At 38.5% G+C, this 26,749-nt stretch overlaps 1 protein-coding gene across 2 annotated transcripts in view; it reads right to left on the bottom strand.

Moving 5' to 3' along the window:
• Positions 1-26,749, bottom strand: part of CCSER1 (coiled-coil serine rich protein 1) — an 852,922-nt gene that overhangs the window by 462,601 nt on the left and 363,572 nt on the right. For both annotated transcript variants that reach the window (XM_034440484.3, XM_060686954.2), the window contains exon 7: positions 1,671-1,748. In XM_034440484.3, coding sequence (XP_034296375.2) covers positions 1,671-1,748 — 78 coding nt within the window. The remainder of the gene's footprint in view (positions 1-1,670; positions 1,749-26,749) is intronic.

The following is a 26,749-nucleotide window of genomic DNA, read 5'->3' as shown; positions in this document are numbered from 1 at the left end:
TAAATGTTCCCCTCACACATATGTGCTAATCATTCCTGACTCTAGGGGGCGGTGCTCATCTCCGTTTCAAAGCTGAAGAGCCAGTGCTGTCCGAAAATGTCTCTGTGGTCATGTGGCTCGCATGACTAAATGCCAAAGGTGCACAGAATGCTGTTACTTTCCCACTAAAGGTGGTCCCTATTTTTCTTCTTGCATTTTTTACGTGCTTTTGAACTGCTAGGTTGGCAGAAGCTGGAAGCTCATCCCGTTATGCGTCATTAGGGATTCGAACTGCTGAACTGCCAACTTTTCGATCGACAAGCTCAGCATCTTAGCCACTGAGCCACCGCGTCCCTCTTGAGGTCTAGAGACGGAGTCAAAATAGGAACTGGAAACCACAAAACATGAGCCTAATCTTGCCTGTTGACAGCTCACCAAAGTGTTTCTGCTTCTAGTAACTTGAATTGCGTTTGCAAGTATCTCAACTAGAATTCCTTCTAATAAAGCTTTATCTCAGCTGTTCTTTCTCCATTTCTCTTTCTTTAGGCCCTATTCACAATGTTCTCCAATGGATAAAGAATGGAATTTTGTTCCTGGGTCAGAACCATTTTTCAGTTATATGGCTAATGGCTTTCTAAAATCTGAACAATTTAGACTTTGGATAGATATACCAGGCAGCTCTCAAGACAAAAGTAATTTAAAAAGGATTGGATTTTTTAAGGTTTATTATATATATATATATATTTTAGAAAACCACTAATATAATCTGCACTTAAGAGACTGAAGCTCTGGAACCAGCAACTGACCCACAAGATTCCTGGGTCATCCTACTGAGATTGATCTAGTGCAGAAGTCTTCAAACTTGACAGCTTTAAGACTTGTGGACTTCAATTCCCAGAATTCTCCAGCCAGCATAGCTATGATGGCTGGAGAATTCTGGGAGTTGAAGTCTACAAGTCTTAAAGCTGGCAAGTTTGGGGACCCCTGATCTAGTGGTTAAGGCACCAGGCTAGAAATTGGGAGACTGTGGATTCTAATCCTACCTTAAAGATTAAAGCCAGGTGGGTGACATTTGGGTCACTCAATCGCTCTCAACCCAACCCATCTCATAGAGTTGTTGTGGGGAAAATAGGAGAAGGAAGTAATATTATAGTAGGTATATTCACTGCCTTAAGTTATTTACAAAAATAATAAAGGTGGGATTTACAAATAAATAAAAATGGGAACTGGGTTAATGATGGTGTGTGACCACTTTGCCTTATTGACATAGTGACTGCAGTAATATTATAATCTCTGTGTTCACATTAAGACAGAATTCAGAATTGCCTTGGTTATCATGTATAAAATATGATTTTAGATTAAGCTCCCGCTGTGCACATAGCTCCATGTATACGGTTGAGACAAATACATGCCTTTTGGTTGAATATGTTACACAGCACTACTGTCCTAATATGCACGCACAATCTCACACATAAATCCATGTGTATGTGTGGCCCTAAAGTGATGGAAGTTTCCTTTTACCACCTCATTCATCATTTTGAGTATAAATCATATATTTCTCACAAAAATGTAGCAGTAGTGATGAAATTTAAAGAGCATGTCTGTCTTTAAATCAAGTACTATATTAAGCTAAGAAGGAGGAGAAGAAGAAGGAGAAGGAGAAGGAGAAGATGATTAAAAAATAGATTTACCTTGAATGGCAACGGCTCCTCGGTAAGTGGGCTAACAGGAAGTGAGTTGGTACTGGTGGCAGGACTCATATCTGAGCTCTAAAATAAAATAAAATAAAAATCCAGACTTAGCCTAGGACATATTATCATTCTTATACATTCAGGAAGTCAATCAGTCAGGTAGTCAATCATTTATTTTCTATGGCTACCCACTCATCAAGAACTCACTCACCAAGGGTTAAAAACTTTGCAGTATCATAATAAGATAATACCTGGGGGGAAATAAAGAACTTGTGTCATTACAAAAATATACTATCCTTTCCCGGTTCCTGGGAAAAGAACCAGGCCTTTAAAGCAGGGGTCTCCAAACTTGGCAACTTTAAGACTTGTGGACTTCAACTCCCAGAACTCCTCAGCAAGCTTTGCTGGCAGAGGAATTCTGGGAATTGAAGTCCACAAGTCTTAAAGCTGCTAAGGTTGGAGACCCTGCTTTAAAGCATTCTTAATCTGGAATGGTTAGAGCCATTGGAATTTTGACAATACAGTTCCATAGGGCAGAGGTTGCAACAGAAGGCATACTACCTGCCTCCCATGAAACTTTAATCCCTGTTTAATGTTGCCCATCCAGAACATGATACTGTCAGAGTTTGAAAAATGGTCAGAGATCATTGGAAATTATTTCTCGTCTTGCAAAGCATCCCAACAATATGTGGGACATGGTCCTACAAAAAGACCCTGTGTCTTGTACACCTTTGTAGATGATAACAAGCACCTTACATTGCACCTGGAAATCTTTTGGTAATTATGGCAGTTCACAGATAATAATATCATATAAATGTAACATGGGCTACATGTACAGCTCTACATGTATTGTCACATTCTGGACCAGATCAGATTAACAGAGCTGGAAGGGATCTTGTAGGTCATCTAGTCCAATCCCCTGCCCAAGCAGGAGACCATTTCTGACAGATGGCTGTCCAGTCTCTTCTTGAAAGTCTCCAGTGATGAAGCTCCCACAACTTCTGAAGGCAACTTCTGTTCCATGGGTTGATTGCTCTCATTGTCAGAAAAAATTATCCTTACTTCTAGGTTGAATCTCTCCTTGATCAGTTTCCATCCATTATTCCTTGTCTGGCCCTCAGGTGCTTTGGAAAATAGATTGACTCCCTCTTCTCTGTGGCAGCCCCTCAAATATTGTAAGACTGCTATCATGTCTCCCCTGGTCCTTCTCTTCCCAGTTCAGCTTCTGAATATGAACTTCCCAGTTCAGCTTCTGAATATTTTCCAAGGGCAGTCCCATGTAGAGAGTCTTGGCAGTAATGCAGATGAGAAATGTCCAAGGCATGGGTTAATGAGTAAGCCCCCCCCCAAGCCAGAAACCGATGCAATTAGCATACAAGATAAATTTGTACAATGGTCCTCCTATCCATTGCTGTCACCAGCTCTTCAAGAAGGTAGCTGAGAGTTGAGGTGGATCCTCAGACCAGGGATGAAATCTTCTTACCTTCCCTACTGGTTTGGAAGTGTGTGTGCACGTGTAATGTGTGTGTGTGCAGACCCTCTGTGCATGCGCAAACCCTTCTGCACATGTGCAGAGGGTAAAAAAAAGGTACTTCCTGGTTAAAACTAGAAGTAACAACCACCAGGCCAGTGGACAGAGCTTCACACTGCCATCACTACTGGTTCTCCGAACCACCCACTGCCATCACTACCAGTTCAGCCGAACCGGTCCGAACCAGTAGCATTTCACCCCTACCCCTGACTGCACACTATCTCCATCTATGGAAGGATAATCCTAGTCAGAACTAATTATGGAAACCTGTTGTTCTTCCTGGGTAAACTAGATAGGAAACACAGCTAGCTGAACTAAATCTACTTTATTGTAAGGCTCCATTCACAGATCTTGAAGAATCTGAAAGCACAATCCTCCCTCCCTCCCTCCCCTTCTAATTGCTCGTTCCATAAGGACATATCGTTCCTAAGTTTCTTTCTCTAACCCAGGGGTCAGCAACCTGTGGCTCTGGAGCCGCATGTGGCTCTTTCACCCCTCTGCTGCAGCTCCCTGATACTCAAAATATGTATCACAACCGCCAATGTGCAACACCCGCCAGCAAGCAATTTATTGAGCTTTTCAACCCCTGGTAGGCCAACCGTGGATAAATCCAAGAAAAGAAAAGTTTCAGAAGAAAACAGAACATTTAATTCAACTACATATGCTAGTTTTGTGACCACTCAAGAAATAGTCAGTCACGGGAAGGGTTTTGTGGCTCCCGGTGTTTTCTTTTCTGTGGGAAACGGGTCCAAATGGCTCTTTGAGTGTTTAAGGTTGCAGCCCCCTGCTCTAACCATTAAGCAAGTGCAGAATCCTGCCCCTTTTGTTTGCTTGTTTCCTAGGCAGACTCTTTTCTCTCTTTTTTTTGTCAAAGTCACCTATGCAATGCATTCCATTACAAAATCCATAGAACTTGGTAGACCTAAAATTCACACCCAATCAGTTTTGTTGTGCTTTAATTTAATGTTGGGGCATTTTATATCACAAGAAATAACACCCTATTTATAGGAACAGCAAAGTGTGTTATCTACCCAGTTTTTGTTTTGCCAATTTTTTTCCATGATGGTTTTTTAACAGACCCCTTCAGGACTACTTCCACTAAATAATGAATAAGATCTTCAAAACAATATCCTGAGCAACATAGGTATGTAAGCATCCTTAACAGTCCCAGTGGGAACAATTATTAACAAAATGCCAGTGAACTATATAATACAAAATGCTGTGGTCAAAAAGATCAGCTTCTTATCAGCAACAGAAGAGCCCAAGAAGAAAGTAGAAGTGCTGAGTTTCTCAGTTATCAGAAAACAATTCCAAATAAGAATAAAACTGAATAACCATTGAAGTGTTAAAAAAATTGCAAAAAGAAAGCTAAGCCCTTCAGCATTTTCTTAAGAGAATGGAGAAAGCTTCATGGATTTTCATACACAGCTCTTGGTCTGCTTAACAAAGTATGAACCACAGATGACACACTCAGGTAGAATGGGGTTGTAGATGCATGACTAATAAAACCCAAATGCCTTTGGTTTATAAATCATGGATTATAGTTTAAAGGTAAAGGTAAAGGTTCTCCTCACACATATGTGCTAGTTGTTCCTGACTCTAGGGGGTGGTGCTCATCTCCATTTCAAAGCCAAAGAGCCAGCGCTGTCCGAAGACGTCTCTGTGGTCATGTGGCCGGCATGACTAAACACCAAAGGTGCACAGAACGCTATTACCTTCCCGCCAAAGGTGGTCCCTATTTTTCTACTTGCATTTTTTACATGCTTTCGAACTGCTAGGTTGACAGAAGCTGGGACAAGTAACAGAAGCTCACCCCATTATGCGGCACTAGGGATTCGAACCGTTGAACTGCTGACCTTTTGATTGACAAGCTCAGCATCATGGCCACTGAGCCACTGCATCCATTAATGGATTATGGTTTAGCATGATGTATAAAACTCATGATAACTAGTCAGAGAGGACCAGTGTATAGTGGTTTTCCTTCACTCCACATCAGTGGAACAATGAAACATTTCATTTGTTATTATTTCATTTTACTCCTTAAAAAAAAAAAAAAAACTCCACTGGTAAACTGGTGAAATACCATCATCCACTGCCAAACTGATGGAATGAAATACTTGAGTACATTGACAAATCTTGTATCAAGTGAGAGCAAAAATGGTCAATTTGTCTACAGACGTTTGTAAAATTGGCAAATTTTCACCTAAACAAAGGGATTTATGGAAAATATTTCTAAACAGAAACCGTGTGTCCTCAAAGATTTGTCCACAAAAAAGTATAAGAGTGGTGCTGGCTATTCCATCATAGGTACAGGGCAATCCAAAAATCTAGGCTAATGGTCACTGTTATCTACACAAGTTCCCTTTTAACCTCATTGCCAAAAGTGAAAACACAAGCAATGTAAGACTGCTGTTAATATGAGCCCCTAGTCAAGCTCCAAATAGATGCATCAAAACACAGTACAAAATAGACTCAGTTATTACATGATTCCAGTAGGTATTTTTTTGGATCCAGTCAACTGTGAATATATTGAAATTGTCTAGTATAAGATGTGGCTGAGAGATTACCTTTTGTACATGTCCTGCCTAGGCTGTCTGAACCATCAACATTCAAAAGAGTTTTAAAATTCTGCAACAACATCAGATATGTCAGATAGTCTTTGTGAAATTTGACAGCTTCTGCCATCACTCATAGGAGTGAGTCGTTCAAGCTGCTCATTGTTGTATAGAAAGAAGGCACAACGGTGACTCTAAATAGCTTTGATTAAAAATTATATACAATATCCCAGTTCTCCCAATGCCTAATTTTCTCTACAACTGCTTCTTAGCCAGAGAAGTTCTGCAATAGTGAATACTGACTTTTCTCAAGATCACTATCCAAATTTATTGATCCAAGAATTTAATGCTGACAGAAAGTATTTTTGGTGGATATTAGAAGCAAGAGACCGATATAAATCTTGATAATTAAAGAAAGGAGAAGACAATCTGTATATTTTATAGTTATTTAAAAGCAGAGGAGTGAATCGCTAACTTTATTTTCTTGAATTGAAGTTACAGTCTAGAAGTTGAATTACACTTAATAAATGTGATACGGCTTAATAAACAAGCCAGCATTTTGGATGCTTTGTACTGAAAGATTAGTAAAGGAGTTGGCTAAAGTGATCCTTCATTTTTATGACCTTTTGTATTTACTTTATTGCTGCCCCCCAATTTTTCCAGCTCCCCTTCAGGAGATGAGAGAGTGCATGGAGGAGGAGGGTGTACTGATGATATCTATGCTTTGAAGATACTCACTGATACTCCTCTAGTCTCCATTTAGTGGTTGACCAACCCTCTTGGAGTAATCTTACATCACAATATATAAATAACAAAAGTTTGTCTTGAAGAAAAGTTTGTCTTCATGTCCTGATTCCACCCTATTTTTCAAAAAGTGGAAGAAATATTAGACAAAATATATAGTGGCATGGATGGATGGATGGATGGATGGATGGATGGATGGATGGAAGGGAGGGAGGGAGGGAGGAAGAGAGGAAGGAATCTGGCCCTCCAGGGGCTCCATTTCAGCCTGCAATGAGCCAGGGAAAACCTGCAGAAGGCCGAACGGAGCATCGGATGACCAGATCTGGCCCTTGGAGGCTCCATTTGGGCCTGCAATGGGCCAGGGAAACCCGCGGAGGCCGAACGGAACTGCAGAGGGGCTCACGCAGCTGAGACCCTAGAGAGGAGATTGCTTGCTAGATCTTCACAAGGTAAATGACTCGGCGTGGCAGGTTGGGGGGGGAAGCAATTGTGGGGAGATTCACTCCCATGAATCCTCGGGTTATGAATGGAATGGGCAGGCTCCATTACATTCGTAACTCTAGGACTATGTGTTAGTGGCACATTGAGATCATAAAGTTACTTGTTATGTACGTAAATGGTCCTCTCTTTGCACTCCATGGAAACCCATGTTTGAGAGACAATGTTTCCTAAAGCATTCAAGTTAAAAACATCATATATTGATGTCTAATAAGATTCTGTTCACTAAGAACCTATTCAAGGAATAGAAAATACGGACTTGGAGCTCCTCAGCTAAGTAAGTTAAAATGACCTGTCAAAATAGTTCCATACTGAAATCACAAAGAGGTCTTTGGAGAGTAGACGAAGCAGTGAGAATAATTGCAGTCACAACATTTAAGACGTGTAAAGTAGCTAGTAAAAAGCTTTGGTAGAATGCATGGCAACTCAAGGATATTAATTCCTTTCTGAAAGCTCCTGAACAAAACAAAACACAACCTTTTATGTGACATCTTCCTTCTTCAATTAAGGGAGGCTACATTACTTTTGACATGTAGAAATATACAAAATTTAATCTATTCACTTTAATATAAAACTATGCAAAATAAAAAGTATATTGCATTGTTTCCCTCTCTTTCTCTGTCTCTGTCTCTCTGTATGTTTGTGTGTGTGTGTGTAACTTTAGGCAAGTTTACCATGGCCTAAAATAAAGTGAAGATTCATAATCAAAATGTACTTCAATATGTTCAATATGTTGAGTTTTAAATTTAGATATGGGTAAAAACCAATGACACTGATGTCAATAACAATTATTTAAAGTACCATGAGTTCAGTTGTATGCTTTCAAAATAACTGTGCCTTGAAATGTACATAGAAGCTTGCAGTGCGAATGCTAGATAATATTTTAATAAATGATATTGAATTAAAAATTTTTACTCTCTCTCTCTCTCTCTTTCCTCTTATACCCATCAACAGGTTGCCATTCAGACTTTTTTTTACCCAAAAAACATAAGCAATGTTGAAACTGGTTGGTACTTCTATGAGCAATTATTAGAAAATTCTAAGCATTAAGCTCGGCTGGGAGATTAAAAATTAATAAACAAATCCCAGAGTAATGTGGAAGTAGTTTGTCATTATCTTCTCTCAACAGCTGGGCATCCTCAGAATCAATGACCAAATTACACATTGCATAAAATCATGGTTTGTTTGAAAAATAATTTGTTAAATAGCTGTAATGCCTGCTTCATTTTTTAAAGCTATAAACTGTGGTTTAAAATGACTGTGGTGAAGTTTGTGTACTGCCCTAAATCAAATCACAATAGTGCTTCTGAGGCTGAGCCCAGCCTTTGACTTCTAGATTTATTTATTTTTTTGCTGATTCTTATATAGCTTTGAGGCATCTTGATATAAATGAGAACCAATTCCACATACCAAATTTCACGATCTCTGTGGATCTCTGAATCATCCCTTCAGTACTAGAATAGGCTTCGATTTTACAAGCACCATTCAGCAAACTTTGGAAACCCTGTTTCCCTCAAAATAAGACATCCCCTAAAAATAAGCCCAATTGGGCTTTTGAGTGCGTTGCAATAAGGCCAAGCACTTATTTCAGGATTCAAAAAAATATAAGACAAGGTCTTATTTTCAGGGAAACACGGTATTATATTTTGAATATTACCCTAAAAAAATAGGGGGGGGGGAATCTTTTTTTTGAAAAGCCATCTGGATAACTGAGAAATAATGTATGCAATTTGCAAAGATTCCCATGATTTACATAATGATATTATTTACATATTGGTTAACAATGATAATGATTAAGAGTTCTCCAGAGTTCAAGGATGATTTGCAGTTAAAAAATAAAATAAAATAATAAAACAAAAAATAATAAAATAAAATAAAAAATAATATTAAAATATTAAAATAAAATAAAATAATTAAATTAAATTAAAAATAAAATAAATAAAATAATAAAACAAAACAAAACAAAACAAAGCACAAAACAAAACAAAACAAAACAGACAATTGGTTATAGATATTGGCAAATGTGTCCTCAGACACATTGGTATAAAACAGAAATCACCAGCCTGGCAAGTTTTCAGTAGAAAAGATGAGAACTGGTAGATATGATAACAAGCCATATGTGATTTCTGGACTCTTCTGATTGAGCCTCCTTGGCAACTTAAATTCTGGTTTGGTATTAGACTTTCCACAAAAAACAAAAACAAAAAACAGGCTGCATTCTGAGCATTAGAATGATATTTCTTTCCTAAACAATTCTTGAAGGGTTTAAAAAAACCTCTGTTCTTCTCCATCGTGATAGTAGAAGCTAAAATTTTGATTTATGTGATGGGTTTTTGTTACCAGCCGATGAATAATACAGGAGGGAGGGAGGGAGGGAGGGAGGGAAGGAAGGAAGGAAGGAAGGAAGGAAGGAAGGAAGGAAGGAAGGCAGGAAGGCAGGCAGGCAGGCAGGCAGGCAGGCAGGATATTATTTATATCTCATAGCTTGAAGAAAAAGGAAAGTTCAGACAAACTTACAGTACATTCGTGGAATAACTGAGAAACGGCCCAGAGGCAACTTTAATTATTGCTTGGAATTAGGAATTAGCTCAGGGCTAATATATATATTTTAAAAAGAGACCTAATTCAGCTTCTTTGTGGCAAACTGAATCAAGATCTAAGTTGGCATTGTAATTGCTTTAAGCAAGCCACGTGGAGTGCGACAGTCTTTTAAAATGATAATTATACGTTGAATTCACAATATAAACTAATCACCTCAATGTTGAGCATGGCAGAAATTAGCATTAAAACACAGGTGTGTGCTGAGTTGCTATGTATTATGCATTTATGTTAGAAGTGAACTTCCAGTTATATTGGATTGAAAACAATAAAACAAAACTGCAGGAGGAAGCTAATTTGCATTGCTTACAAATTATTATTGATAGCTCAATATATGACTTACCAATTTGAGAAAAAAAGTGATGTATTTTTAATAAATACAATCAGTTATTCAGATATACTAGCAGATTTCTAAATAATGTTACATTTTGAATCTAAAAATGATAGATAGGATTAATATGAAAGTACATGGATGTCATTTATTGCTATATGCTCAGCAAAATCAACCATTTTCCCTTTAAAATGTGATTATGCCTCTATAACCAACTAAGCTATTCATATGTCCTCATATTAAAATCAATTAGTACTTTATTAGATCTGACTTGATGACACAATATTTTTAAAAAAAAAAACAACCAACAAGGAACAGAAATAAAATAAAGTCACAGCCAAGCTTTCAAATAGCATAGTGTTTGTGGTATAAAGTAAAGGATTTCAGGTTTCTACTTAATCATTTGCATAAATCATTCACGGTAATGATGATTTAAAGCTGACCAGCCAATGTAAGGCTGTAGACCAGAATGAGTCAGCAGGGTTTTTGTCCCTTTAAGTATCTGTCTATATAAGGGTGGCCATTAGAGGGTGTCTCTCTCTCCTCGTTTATCACTCTCCTTATTGTGTCCTACAAGGATTGTAGTTCTCCATGTAGTGTTGAAGATTGATTGATTGCCTGGTATGTGCTTACCACGTGTATGTCTCAGTGGCGGGTTTCAAAATTTTTTACTACCGGTTCTGTGGGTGTGGTTTGGTGGGTTTGGCATGGCTTGGTGGGCGTGGCAGGGGAAGGATACCGTAAAATCTTCATTCCCTCCCCAATCCAGGAGAAGGATACCGCAAAATCCCCATTTCCTCCCGATCAGCTGGGACTCAAGAGGCAGAGAATAGATGGGGGCGGGGCCAGTCAGAATTTTTACTCCGAACTACTCAAAATTTCTGCTACCGGTTCTCCAGAACTGGTCAGAACCTGCTGAAACCCACCTCTGGTATGTCTGCATATAGAAGTCTTGTATATAAACCACTGTTTGTAATGACAAAACCTCTGTGTCCTGTATTTTGCTCCTGGGTTATCTCAAAATAGTAGTCACACTGTAAACTCTCTGACATTGCTTAGAGGCATGTTTCATGTGAATAACAGATGGTAAAATAATAGTTTGGAGGTGATTAATTTAAAACTTCTGTGCAGTCAGCAATGTCCACATTATAATCACAAAAGCCCAACAAAGAATGTTCTTTCTGCGCCACACTCAGAAAGCTCAAACTGCCCAAGGAGCTGCTGATCCAATTCTACAGAGGAATTATTGACTCTGTCATCTGCACTTCTATAACTGTCTGGTTTGGTTCTGCAACCCAACAAGACAGACACAGACTTCAGAGAATAATTAGAACTGCAGAAAAAACCATGGCTACCAACCTGCCTTCCATTGAGGACCTGTATACTGCATGAGTCAAAAAGAGGACTGTGAAAATATTTACAGACCCCTCACATCCTGGACATAAACTATTTCAACTCCTACCCTCAAAACGACGCTATAGAGCACTGCACACCAAAACAACTAGACACAACAACAGTTTTTCCCCGTCACTCTGCTAAACAAATAATTCTCTCAACACTGTCAAACTATTTACTAAGTCTGCACTACTATTAATCATCTCATCTTCCCACCACCCATGTCCTTCCACTTATGACTGTATGACTGTAAGTTTGTTGCTTGTATCCTTACGATTTATATTGATATTTTTTCCTGATTGCTAATTTGTACCCTATGACTATCATTAAGTGTTGTATCTTATGATTCTTGATGAACATATCTTTTCTTTTATGTACACTGAGAGCATATGCACTAAGAGAAATCCCTTGTGTGTCCAATCACACTTGACCAATAAAAAATTCTATTCTATTCTATTCTATTCTATTCTATTCTATTCTATTCTATTCTATTCTATAATTTGATATAAGGAAACATCTAATGCATATAACTTTCAAAATTACTTGAAAATACTCATTTTCAAAATCTGCATTCAGTTCTAACACTAGAAATATCCGAGTGGATACTTCTCTCTCTAATAACACTCTAGATCAGGGGTGTCAAACTCACAATCTGTGGGCCGGATGTGTCACGTGCCTAGCCATGCTCACCCCCATTTTAGTGAAGAGGGAAAAAGTCATGATATGTCACGTGACGACAATGTGACAACACGGGTTTGACACCCCTGCTCTAGATGCTTCTGCACCAATCTGCTTGGTGACAGATTATACAAATTTTAAAATAAATAAATAAATAAATAAAATGAATTATTGTTAATGATACTTGAAATGCCCTCTTTGCTTCAGTATTGGCAAATTAATCTGTTGTATTTTTTCAGCTTTTAATGGTAACAAGAAAAAGGAATATTGATATAGTAGACACTTGATGCACGTAAGTCCCCAAATGCTTGTTAAAAATATACATAATTTTAAAATACCTATACACACACTGTCATAATTAAACATAACATGCATATTTCTCTTTACTCTGGATGCTTCCCATCTGTTTCCAATAACAGATAGGTGGGTCATGTTAGCATCATGGCACCATAATTATCCCCCTTTTCACTGGCCTGGTTTACCTGTGATACTAAATGTTAGTGTGGTTGGTTTGGCTACTGCAGATAACCCTCGAGTTACAACCTTTCAAAATTCTGGCAATGTTGAAAAAAAGTGACTTACGATCTATCTTTGCATTTATGACTGTTGCAGTGTCATTGTGGTCATGTGATCAAATTTTGGGTGCTTGGCAATTGGCATGGTTGCGGTGTCCAAGGATCATAGGATGATTAGTTGTGACCTTCAGTTTTCAACAAGCAAAGTCAATGGGGAAAACCAGTTTTATTCAACTGTTGAATAACACATTTAACAAGCACCGTGATTTGTTTAATGAGCCTGGTCAAAAAAAAAAAAAAGATTGAAAGATTGGCTGCATCTCACTTAACAATAGCTGTGCTTAGCGATAGAAGTTACAGTCTGAATTGTGGTCATAAATCAAGGATGATCTGTAATGAGTTTTAGTTACTGTGATTTATTGTCCATGTTGGAAACCAACCATCCCATTTGGGAGGTGGGCTCAAGCACGGAATTAACCTAGTCTCAGAATAGAATAGAATAGAATAGAATAGAATAGAGTAGAGTAGAGTAGAGTAGAGTAGAGTAGAGTAGAGTAGAGCAGAGCAGAGCAGAGCAGAGCAGAGCAGAGCAGAGCAGAGCAGAACAGAACATAATTCTTTATTGGCCAAGTGTGATTGGACACACAAGGAATTTGTCTTTGGTGCATATGCTCTCAGTGTACATAAAAGAAAAGATACATTTGTCAAGAATCATAAGGTACAACACTTAATGATAGTCATAGGGTACAAATAAGCAATCAGGAAACAATATCAATATATACACATAAGAGGGCTAGATCTGATTCCCTCTAAATGCTTTAGAACAGGAGTGTTAAACTCCGGCCCAGAGGGTGTTTAGATCTCACCCGTGATGCCGCCCTGAAAACAATGAAAGACAGGCCCGCAGTGCCTCTGCCAGTGAAAACAGAGCTCAGGAGGGCTGCGTGCAGGCTTCCCAAGCTCCGTTTTTGCTGGCAGAGGGCTGCAGGAGACTGTCCCAGCCAAAAATGGAGCTCGGGAGCCCATTTTCGCTGTCAGAGCGCTTGAGCCACCACAGGCATCCCTGACATGAGAGATGTTGAGCTGGCCACACCTACCCTGGCCACGCCCACCCAGCTTCTTAAGATCAAACGCAAACCTGATGCGGCCCTCAAAGAAATTCAGTTTGACACCCCTGCTTTAGAGCCTTATCTAATAATCCCCATGTGAAAGCTACCAGTTTAGAGGAGATTCTGAGGGATCTGGAGCATTTGATTATTTACTCCTGACATCCATGCCCTAATATTTGAGGTATTTGGGGGATCCAGCCAATGCTATTTATCCAAAAGAGAAATATAAGTTATACATAATGAAATAAACAAAATGTTAAGAAGTTATGACATTTGTGTAGTTACTTACCAAGCGCATCTAAATTATAATAAAGTAACCAAAATATATTTACAATCCCCAAGGCACGTCAAAACTTTTGAGCTCCCCTAATGTTTGGAAACTGAAAGTTGAAAAATTTGACCCTACAATGGTCTAGCATGATATCTGAACCAGTCAGTCTCTGTTACACTATTACTGGTAAAGCAGAAAAAGTTTAGAAACCAATGCTGATAATGCTATGATTGTGACATACACATTTAATTAACAAGATCTTAGATCCTATTCACTCATTCATCGTACAAATGTTTTAAAAGACTGAAAAATAATCAATATGTCAGCAGTTTTGTTTCCAGGATCTGTATTGATGTGAATTTCCTCAAATTAATGGAACATTTCAACAAAAGTATTTTGAGTTCACAGCTTGAATCTCTAATTTTCAATACTGGCTTTAATATACCACCTTCACAAGGCTGTCTGCGTAAAAAGGAGACTGAATTACTACAGTTTCAAAAATTCTCACATTCCTCATCTAAACAAAGAAGAGTTGTAATTTATTACATCTTGCTGAAATCTTCTGTAAAGTTTGACAGATCTGTTCATATGTTTAGAATGCTAGATAAATAGATTAATAAATAAATATATAATCATGTTTAAAGTAACATAAAAAAATGATTTTAGCTTTTCAAGGCTTCAAGAAACTTTCAAAATAGCCCAAGATGTAATCATCTATATTTTGAATGGGTTTATTTTTCATAGTTTTAATATGGTTTTTAGGTTGCTTTATTTTTTGAGTAGGAGCTACCCAGTTTGTTATAAGTTATTTAATATAACTTAATAAATAAATAGGACAGTCAGTCAGTTTAAATTTTGATACAAGACCTATATATTCATTGCTGATGCTTTAAATATTAAAGCCATGTGTGTGCTAATTTATTAGAGGCACCACAAATGCCTCTAATAAATGCCTTTAGAATGCCTTTTTGAAAGAGGCCCACATCGCTTGTTTAATATACTATTATTAATATTTATTTATTTATAAAATGTATTTATTTAAACATATTTATTTAAAAATTATTTATTTATTTTAAAAATTATTTATTTATTTTTTAAAAAATATTTATTTAAAAAATTATTGGCTTAGCATGGGGTAATTCTAGGTGGATTATAGTTACATCCAAGCTAAAACATAAAAAGTTAACATAAACCTTACAGCCAAAGACACATGGGGAGGCGTGGGCGGAGTGGGAGGGGAGGTGGGATCTGTTATTACTCAATCAATCACCTGTGCTGTTCCCCCACTGGAGTTCCAAACCAACTGGTAAAGCCGTGTCTTTAGGCCCTTACAAAATTATAGGAGGGTTGGGTACAATCTCACATCCGGGTCAAGATGTTCCAGAGGGTAGGAGCAGCAGCAGAGAAGGCCCTCCTCCTGGACCCCGACAGGTAGAATAATTGGGGTGACAGGATCCATAGCATGCCTCTTCTTTAACTGTTATAATATCCAGAATATTTACCTCCTGAGAGTTCCAGAAAAGCCACTCACCATCAATCAAATTATATCAGCCTTTTACAGTGTTTCCTACTACGTTAGCTTATTAGCTTACTGTTCACATAAATGCCCATGTATTTCATATGTGAAGACATTTATTCTGCAGACAACTTTGTACATGTCTACAGGATAACAATATATTTGGAGTAATAGGGATTGGATATATCTAATGCTGTATATAATGATACTAGATGGACTCTCATGCTTTGTTAAGAAACTATATGATCGGGCGGGATAAATTGACACTTAAAGCCTGAAACTTAATGTAGAATGTGTAACTCCGTAGCATCAGAGCGTGTTAATATAAGGCAACTGGCAGTTGGAACAGAGGGGGAGTGAGAGTAGAATGTCCCAGATCGCAGGCCGGATGAGTCACGCGCTGGCCACGGCCATGCCTAGTCTAGCAAAGGGGTAGCATCAGAGCGTGTTAATATAAGGCAACTGGCAGTTGGAACAGAGTTCCTTTCAGGTGGGGAGAGGGAGTAGAATGTCTAGCTCCTTAGCATCAGAGCATGTGAATATAACACTGTATATGAAATACTAATGACCTGATGGTCATTTTGAAAAATCCTTTCTGAGCAAGCACCTAGAAGCCAAATTTGTGCCAAATTTCAAGTTTGTAGACTGTACCGTTCTAGAGATTCCATGATGAGTGAGTGGTATCTGATGTGTGTGTGTGTGTGTGTGTGTGTGTGTGTGTGTGTGTGTGAGTATGCAAGTCTTGGTGTATTTGGATCTTCTCCTGTGTAAGATAGAGATCACTTTGGTAACGTTTTGGCAGAACATTGTCAAAGTGCTCTCAATCTTACACGGGAGAAGACCTGAATACACCAAGACTTGCATACCTGTACCCATGAAAATCTACGAAAACAAGTATATATATATATATATATATATATATATATATATATATATATATATATATATATATATGTATGTATGTATGTATGTATGTATGTATGTATGTGTATGTGTATGTGTATGTGTATGTTTATGTATATGTATATGTATATGTATATGATTATGTATATGATTATCATCTCTGACTATAGTTTATCTGTATTCTGTTAACTGATGAAGAACCATGTCCTTAAAGGAAGAATTTGTGGTAGGTTGAATTTTTAAAAAAATCAGTTATAAGCATTAGTTTTGATTATTGCAAGACAACCTGTGACTTATTGTATCATCATTTCAATATTCCCTTACATCAACAGACAAACATAATGACCACAGACATGCAAATGAGCATTGGAAACTAGAATGACTTCCATCTTCCTACTGGCTTCTCCACTGACTTTCTTTGTAGGAAGCTGGCAGGGAGCAGCTGAAATGATGACCACGTGACTGCAGCCGACTATGGCAGCCCAGCATTGAAGTGGCCACAACTTTAGAAAATTTCAATTCAATGGGAGTCCAGGGTCCTAGAGTATTACTACCACGAAACACCAAAAAATATCTGAACAAAGAAACATGAATCATGAATTGTTATTTTATGTTTTCCCAAATGCTACTTGAACTCACTATTATGACTTTTAAAGTGTTACTGATGAAAAAGAGATAAGTTTTATGTGAACTATATTTTTTATCAGCAATGAATGATATACTAAAATTAAATATTGATGTGTGTTGTCAAACAGCAAGTAAGGGCCTTGAAAAGATTTTTTTATTAGCTTAGGAAGAGATAAACATTTGGATGGGCTATTGAATTTATTGACAATGCTGGAATGATATATTTCTGGTTTCTTCCTATTTATTTCTCTAGTTTTATAGCAAGCACCCAAAATAAATATTTCTTATTTGTCCTCCCACATTGGACATATGGCAGACTAAATATTTGTACTACACATCAAGAAAAAAATGTCACTACAAAGTCTTCATAGTTACAGTGCATAAAATGAGGATGATTTATGACAAAACTATTCATTCTTCTCCTGCATAATTTAATTCTGAAACTGTCATGTAGTAAAGACTTTTCCAAATTTCAAAATAATTATTGATTATGATAACCCATAACCGCCAACCCGTATCTTCAATAAATAATTGAGATATATAGGATTAAAAGGCTGATTTCTCTACCTAGGTGGCTCAGTGGCTAAGACACTAAGCTTATCGATCAGAAAGGTCGGCAATTCGGCGGTTCGAATCCCTAGTACAGGTCTCCTGCGTAAGCAGGGAGTTGGACTAGATTTATTTATTATTTATTTTATTAGTCATATTTCTATGCTGCTCACTCTCCGAGGACTCTGGTAGGCTTACACCAAAGACAGTATACTAAATAGCATATCGCCCCCAACAATCGGGGTCCTCATTTTACCCACCTCGAAAGGATGGAAGGCTGAGTCAACCTTGAGCCGGTGAGATTTGATCCGCTGATCTGCTGAACTAGCAGTCATCTGAAGTAGCTGCAGTATTGCACTCTAACCACTGCGCCACCTCGGCTCTTGACCTCCAAGATACCTTCCAACTCTGTTACTGTTACAGTAGTCACAGAGCAATCCACATATTTGGTATCTTTTTAAAAAATGTTACGATTTTTTAGATTCTTGAAACATCCATTAAAACTTCTGTGCTGTACTTGTGACTGAAACTTTGAGCTTTGTGAAATGTATTATGGATGGGTGAGGTCTGAGTGGATCCTATTGATCAAGAAAGGCCACAGAACACATACCTAATGATAGTTTAACAGTGGAGAAATCCAAATTTTTTTACTACCAGTTCTGTGGGCATGGCTTGGTGGGTGTGGTGTGGTGTGGCTTGGTGGGCTTGGAAGGAGAAGGATACTGCAAAATCTCTATTTCCTCCCCACTCCTCGGGGAAGGATATTGCAAAATCTCCATTCTCACCCCACTCTGGGATCAGCCAGAGGTGGTATTTGCCGGTTCTCCGAACTACTCCAAATTTTCGCTACCGGTTCTCCAAACTGCTCAAAATTTCCGCTACTGGTTCTCCAGAACCTGTCAGAACCTGATGGACTTCCCCGCTGGTGTTTAGTAGCAAACAACCAAATACCTCAATCAATTAAAATGACAGGCTTGCTTTATTCTGCACTTGCCCCTTTCAAACTGAAATCAAGGCTTGTGAAAATACTGAGTTATGTTTGACCAGACCATCATAGGGAACTCCAGAAAGTGATGAGAGTCGAATAAAAGAGAAGATGAGGGAACATTAAGTAGGAGGAAGAAAGCAAGACCTCCTTAATCTAAATATCTTGTAGTTTATTTACTAATTACCCTATTTCCCTCAAAATAAGACATCCCCTGATAATAAGCCCAATCGTGCTATTGAGTGCATGGCAATAAGGCCAAGCGCTTATTTCAGGGTTCAAAAAAATATAAGACAGGGTCTTATTTTCGGGGAAACATGGTAGTGCCTTATTTTTTTGTTAGGAATTCAAGAAAATGTCCACAGTACTTCCTTATTTCTTCCAACAACAACACTGTGAGATAAATTAGACCGAAAGAAAATTAGGCACTAGGGTCTTCCAGGGCCAGTGCTATGCCTTAACCCCTAAACATATTGGCTCTTGTATAATGAATGTAGAGTTATAGAAAAATCCTTGAAGGCACTTGTAGAAAAGAAATTCAGGCAGAGCTATAAACCCTTAATAGATTTGGAGCTTTGGGCAGCATAGACACATAGTTTAACAATGACCACAAGTTTCTCCTAGTTGAGTCTAGAATGTAAACAGTTCTGTGAAGGACTAGACTCCATGAGCCGTATTTTTCTTAGCAAATTGATTTCGTTGCCCAATTTAACTCTTTTGAAGAAGATATTTCCCAGTAGCAATAATATCCCTTGAAGAAGATCTCATAAAATGACTCTTGAAAAAGGGATACCAGAACTGAAAACACCTTAACATGAAGAGTCGCATATGGGACAATATAAAGTATAAATTTGGGGGGAAGATTTAGGCCAATACAAAGCAGCGGAGATAATGTCATCAATATGAGTGTAGGCAGGATTTGCTGTTCTTTAATTTTACCCCTTCTGGATTTGGGAATATGATTTCATAAGAGTGTTGAACCTGTTTACAGTTTGTATTTCAAAATGTTCTTTTTCAATGTCAAGAATATCATAGAATGAAAGGATTGGAGCCAAAATCCTTTCATTTTGTCAGGCTTTTTGTCAGGTTCGCCTGATACGCCAATTGCGCCCCTTTCTGGACCGGTACTCCCTACGCACGGTCACTCAAGCACTCGTCATTTCTCGTCTGGACTATTGTAACGCTCTCTACATGGGGCTCCCCTTGGGGTACACCCAGAGGCTCCAACTGGTGCAGAATGCGGCCACGCAGGGGATTATGGGAGCGATGGGGCGCTCCCATGTGACTCCTCTCCTGCGCGAGCTGCATTGGCTTCCAGTGGACTTCTGGGTGCACTTCAAGGTGTTGGTGATTACCTTTAAAGCTTAGGGCCGGGGTACTTACGGGACCACCTTCTGCCACCAATAGCCTCCCACTGGCCAGTTCGCTCCCACAGAGAGGGCCTCCTCAGGATGCCGTCGGCCAGACAATGCCGGCTGGTGACTCCCAGGAGGAGAGCCTTCTCTGTGGTGGCACCTACCCTATGGAACAATCTACCCCCAGAGATAAGAGTGATCTCCGACCTCCGGACTTTTCGTTGGGCCCTAAAAACTTACTTTTTTCAGTTAGCCGGTCTGTCTTGATTTTAGGGTTAGTTTTAAAATTTTGATATTGATTTTAAATTGACAAGTTTTAAATTATGGGCCAAATTTATTAATTATTTTAACTCTATTTTTAACTGTAAATGTTATGTATAGATGTTTTTATTTTGGCTGTTCACCACCCTGAGTCCGAAAGGAGAAGGGGGGTATAGAAGTTTGAATAATAAATAAATAAATAAATAAATAAAATAAAAAATACATTTCTTGCAGTCTTTGCTAATCATGAAAGCTGCTTCAGAAGAAAACCTTGACAAATATTACTGATTTTTTTTTTAATCAAGCTTCCCCCCCCTCCCCAATATACAACTCAAGGTGGCCAACGTACCAATACTCCTTCTTTCTCCTATGTTCCCCATAGCAACAACCCTGTGAATGAATTGGACTAAGAAAGACTCAGTGGCCCAAAGTCACCTACCCAGCTTTCATGCCTCAGGAAGAACTAGAACTCCCAGTCTCCTGGTTTCTAGACTGATGCTTTAGCCACCACACCAAACTGGTTCGTCCTAGACTATGGACAAGCTTTTAAGCTCTGGCATCCTCTGTATACACAAACTTCTAGAAGCTGTGATAGTAGGGGAGTCCTGGGAATTGAAATGTATACAATTGGAAGGTACGTAAAATGGAGCAGATTGCTTTTGGCAGTGATAATCTGGAATTACTCTTTACACGGTAAGGAATATGACTTACTGTATTTTTCAGAGTATAAAATGCACCGGACTATAAGATGCACCTACCTTTTTTGGTGAGGAAAACAAGAAAAAGAACTCTGCCTCTGCCTCCCAGCAATTTTGGCTCATTGCAGCAAACAGCCTGCTTTACTTTCATTTTAGTTTTCAGCATAGCTTGATTAGCACAAGGAAAAAAAAATCTGCTCCAGAAATATTCCTCCTTGCAGCAAGCAGCAGAGGCCCGCACAAAACAGCTGAGAGCAAAACAGCTGAGAGTTGGGAGGCCGATCCAATCAACTTGTGCTAATTAGGCTGTGCTGAAGCTGAAAGGACCTGTTTCTTCTTGCTGCTAGGATGTAAACTGCTGGGAGGCAGAGGCCAAAGGGTAGGGGCCAGTGTGTGGGCGGGGCTACATTTGGTGTATAAGACACACCTAAATTTTCACCCCCTTTTAAGGGGGAAAAAGGTGTGTCTTATACTCCGAAAAATACGGAATGATGCTGCCCCTTTCCTTTATATAAGCAGTCAGGCAATTTTGTTGCATTTGACTGTCATCACACTCATTTTCATTCTTCTCAATGAGGTATGGAACTTCTGCCCTCAAGGCCAGCCTTGACTGACCCAGACTGATCATCTTATCTTCTGGAAAGAAGTGGGCATATATCTGGACAAGAATTCCTATTTTTTAAGGTAGATCACAATTGGATTCTTGGACGCTCAAATCAAGAGAAGGAATCTCAAAAAGTAATAGTCAGGAGAAGAGAGGGAAGAGAAATTTCAGGCTATTTCCTTTATTTTGCCAAAAAGTTAAAATGGAGTGAAAGTTTCTACCTCTGTTGTGGTCGAGTTGCAATAATACTTTTGCTGGCCTGAAGCAGCAATGAAGAAAATTCTAATTACAGAGAGGAAGGCTGCATACGCTGAAAAGATATGCGTGGAGTTATTGCCAAAAGCTCTTCCAGCTAACAGAATGTTCTATGAAGTTGATCTGCTTCATTGCTCACTGATATCTGACTTAAGTAAAACAAATCTTTTTACACCACTGGCTAGGGATTCCTACAAAGATGTGAATCTATGGTTACCCCTTGTGAGACACTGCAGAAGCCAATATAACCATCTACATGGCTAAAATTAACTTGTTAATTATGGAAAGATTTCCTTATCACCATGGACCACTGACTCGTGACATACAAGTAGATGTGTTCATTAAATAAATAGTACAACTAATAAAAAAACAGAAAAACTGGAAAGCAGAGTAATTTCAACAGCAAGATAGCAAATGAACACTGGTCTCCAGCAGAAAAGCAAACTGCCCAGGGACAACAGTTTATATTGAAACTATAAGTCGTAATTATTGCTTGTCCGGTTACTAATGTACAAGGCAAATTAATACAGTTATTCCACATAACTAAAGTGTCAAGTAAGACCAGTAGGGAATAAAATAAGGAGAATAAATCAAAGATAATACTGATGCAATAAAATCACCAAACTGGTCTAAGGTTGGTAAAGTACCAACAATTCAGCTTAAATAGGATGGCATGGATATACAAGCAAAATCATGGAACAGGCCAATGCTATTTGAAGAGCATTGCCACTTGGAAATGGGAAACAAAATACAAATCTAAATTGGCTAAATCTAAACGTTCAGTTCTCCGGAGTTGATATTAAAAACAAATACATTAAAAAAACAGAGTATTTTGTTATACAATCTTATTGTAAGGACTACAAGGACTCTATGGAGATTCTCAGTGATCCAGGTCATTGTTGTCCCAAAGGTGCTTTTTCAAAAGGCCATTGGATTTTCTGGTTTTTCTTTGAAGCCATTTTGCTTCTCATCCAAGAAGCTTCTTCAGCTCTGGATGAGCTTCTTGGATGAGAAGTGAAACATCCTCAAAGAAAAATCAGAAAGTCCAGTTGCCTCTTGAAAAAGCACCTTTGGGACTACAAGACTTAGATCATGTCCAACCTCTATGGCCTAAATAATTTTCCATATCGAGGAAACACATCAGTCTTGCTAATCAGCTCAAAATCTTCTCAAATTCAGATTGGTATGACCACGAAGGTGGTTTTCCTCAGGCCATAACTTTTCCTTTCTTCAAAGAGTAAAATCTGTAGCATATTCACCGATACAACTGGTTATGAAGATAAAGAAAATGAAACCTTTCTCCTGGGACAACCACCATGATCACTTAATGCAGCCTTCACCTCAATTTCAATACAAAGGATCAGTTCAGAATAGAACAATAGCACATAATTTATCAAATCTGTGGCCAGAGAACCACAGTTGAGCAATTTGTATAAAGGGAGAAATTCACCTTTAATTTCTAAATCACTAGACTCCCAGAAGCGCTGCTATTTTAAAAATCTCAAGAGGAAGGATTCTTTTATCTCTGTTTTTAAGCCAGGAAGGCAGGGGTGAGTTCTAACCGGCTTTACTACAGGTTCTCTTTGTTTGCGCTTTGCGCGCGATCGCCTCTTCGGTTTCTACTGCATTGTTATCCTCATCGTCTTTTATCAAATCATCGAGAATTAGCATGGTGTAATTTTACATCTTCGCCTTGTCCTGGGTGATGGCAAAATGCAGAAGAAAAACTGGACTTGCATTTCTCTAATTGGAGAATTAGGAAGCAGACGCTTCCAGAAGTTTATCTCCTGCTTGCTCTCCCAATGAATTAATTGACCAGATTAAAAAAAACACTAGCAGAGACTAGAATGATGTTGCTTTTCTCCAAAGAGGACAGACAGGTAGATTCCTGATTTTCCTCCTGTTAATTAGACAGACTGGGCTAGCATGATCCACACACCCATTTTTCTGAGAGTGAAGCCATCTTTCCTAACTGGATGGACTAGGAAGGAGAGGGAAGGAGAGATTCGATAAAATATATTGCTGCAGAAAACAAACAAACAAAACCAAATAAATAATTCTAATAATCCAATTAAGTACTAATAAACAAACTAATGAAACAGACCTTTCAAACACGGTTTAATAGAGTAATAAGTAACAGAGTTAGGCCAACAGATTGATGAACTTTGCTATTGTAATTGATATAACATTCTAAGGTAGGACTGAACTGGGGAATCAAGACAACTCTTCCCACTCATGGTGAAATTTTCCAAATGGAAGCACTGGAAAATGTAATGCAGGGGACAGAAAGAAGAAGTCTCAAGCATTTAGGGTTCTGATACTACCCATGCAATAGTGGAGTTATATCCACCCAGTATAGTATAGGGATGTGGTGGCTCATTGATTAAGACACTGAGCTTGTCGATCAAAAGGTCGGCAGTTCAGCGGTTCGAATCTCTAGTGCCGCGTCATGGGGTGAGCTCCCGTTACTTGTCCCAGCTTCTGCCAACCTAGCAGTTCTAAAGCACCTAAAAATGCAAGTAGAAAAAATAGGGACCACCTTTGGCGTGAAGGTAACAGCGTTCTGTGCACCTTTGGCATTTAATCATGCCGGCCACATGACCAAGGAGACGTCTTTGGACAGCGCTGGCTCTTCGGCTTTGAAATGGAGATGAGCCCCACCCCCTAAAGTCAGGAACGACTAGGACATATGTGCGAGGAGAACCTTTACCTTTATCTTTATCCACCCAGTATCATCCAATAAAATACAATCCAGGGAATGCCGCCTTCCATGACACGTGTAGTAAACCTGAACAATTTTTTCTCAATACAATTTGAGCATTAGGAGTGTTTTAGATACCAAACTGGAAATCACCAGGGGGAGATTATTCACTGTGTCAAGTCTTAAAAGATACTAAAATAATAAATTTGGATATTTATTGAAGTATCTACAAATTATGCCAGACACTTGATTTGAGTCCTTCCCTTCCTGTTTTCTTGCTTCACAACATGGGGTAAACAAAACTAGGCCCACCATAAGGGAGAGCTCAACCAAGATAAATAAATGTAGTTAAAAGCACAGGAAGAGCCATAAAATCCTGTCATTAAGTGTTAATGTTATCCAGCTCAGTCATTATCAAGCTCGTTTTTGCTTGTACTGCAAGTACTCTTCCAATTCACAAAACAGATTGGCTTTGCTACTTTATTAAAGATGCAAGCAGATATTTCCAAGGCTGCCTTTTTTTTTTTTCAAGTTTAAGCCAGATGCTCCAAGTGCAGGTACAATCCTCTTAGGGCTACCTACACTAGTGGGGATGCTTTGTGATAAGAAGTCAGGAAATGAATGGGAATTAAGCCACCTCAGTACACCAAGAATTGCAGACTAAAACCAGTAAAGCTAGAGAGAATGGCTGTCCAGTTGAAACAGTGTTATATTGTTGGAAGGATGAGATATCTTGCTCAGTAACGATGGGAGAAGGTGGTAACATTTGTTTGCCTTCCATTTTAATATGAAAAAGCCCAACTCACAGTTCCCAAATTCCTATATCAACAAGAATACAATTGATTTTGCACTTCTTTGAATTTTGTAATGCAGTTTCTACTTTAAAAATACATTAGGGAAAACTGCATACTACTTTCAGAGAAAGTAGTTTAAAAATGCTTATTTTAAGAAATGTTATATGCTACACCAAACAACATACCATATTTTTTTGGAGTATAAAAGATTTTCACCCCAAAAAGAAGGTGAAAATTTTGGTGCATCTTATAGTCCGAATTTAGCGCCACCTAGCCTCTGAAATGGAGGTTTCAGAGGCTGAAAAAAAGCCTCTGAAACCTCCCTTTGAGAGACTGAAAAAAAGCCTCTGAAACCTCCATTTGAGAGGCTGAAAAAAAGCCTCTGAAACCTCCCTTTGAGAGACTGAAAAAAAGCCTCTGAAACCTCCATTTGAGAGGCTGAAAAAAAAGCCTCTGAAATGGAAGTTTCAGGGGCTGAAAAATACCAAGGCGCAGAGCTCACAACCAACAAATCTATTGTTAAAGTTCACCTCTGGGAACAGCTGATTGGGGGTATTCCGGGAGGCCGATCCACCTGCCAATCAGCTTTTTTCTTATTTTCCTCCCCAAAAACTAAGGTGCGTCTTCAGTGCATTTTATAATCCGAAAAATATAGTACCCAAAATGATGAAGAAATATTGTGCATTTTTGCTTGAAGAAAAAGCCGAATGTTATACAGAATGAAGAAGACAATTCTGCAATTCATTTAAACACTTGCTAATATCAGTTTCTTAGTTTTGAACAGATGCATCCAAAAAGTGAGAAACTCAATTTAGGGTTGATTTATGTTAATTTTTTTTCCTGTTATCTTTTTTTCCTGCCCTCTGTAAAATAGTTACATTTAAAAAAAGAATTCTAGATTTTTTTGCAGATGACCAGGTTTAGCCCAAGGGAGAGGTCAAATGCATCATCAGCCTCGAGTCCCTTCACGCCCACAAGAGATCTAAGTCCAGCCCACCTTGAATTCCATTGACTCTTCTCTACCACTAATTTGCTTTGATGATTAGTAATTCAGATTCTTGTAGAGAGCTTAAGCTTGCAATAAATAGTTATACTCATTTGAACGGACTGAATTTCCTGATTTCCCTTGCCCTTGACATTTTGTTTGGAATAAACTCACTTCTTCCAATAAATAATGAGAACCATTCTTTCTCATTTTGGAAATATTTCAGCTATTAACATAATTACAGATACTGATCCAATATCATGTTAAGCATGTAATTATTTATTATTATTATTATTATTATTATTATTATTATTATTATTATTATTATTATTATTATTATTTATTTGATTTGTATGCCGCCCTATCTCCATAGGACTCAGGGCGGCTCACAACAATTAAAATCAAACCAGATAAAACATGTTAAAATACATATTAAACACATATTAAACATATTAAAATAATCCAAACCCCATCAGTCCAGGCTGGGCAATTTGAACAGCCATGTTTTTAATTCGCGGCGGAAGGTGCGAAGGTCAGGGGCCAACCGGAGCCCCAGGGGGAGTTGATTCCAAAGGGTGGGAGCCCCCACAGAGAAAGCTCTACTTCTGGGGGTCGCCAGCC

This window comes from Pantherophis guttatus, chromosome 8 (assembly GCF_059756535.1).
Source record: "Pantherophis guttatus breed Tessera chromosome 8, ASM5975653v1, whole genome shotgun sequence".
Classification (NCBI taxonomy): Eukaryota; Metazoa; Chordata; class Lepidosauria; order Squamata; family Colubridae; genus Pantherophis; species Pantherophis guttatus.
The sequence above is the reverse complement of the archived record's forward strand: the minus strand, read 5'-3'. Positions and strand labels throughout refer to the sequence as shown.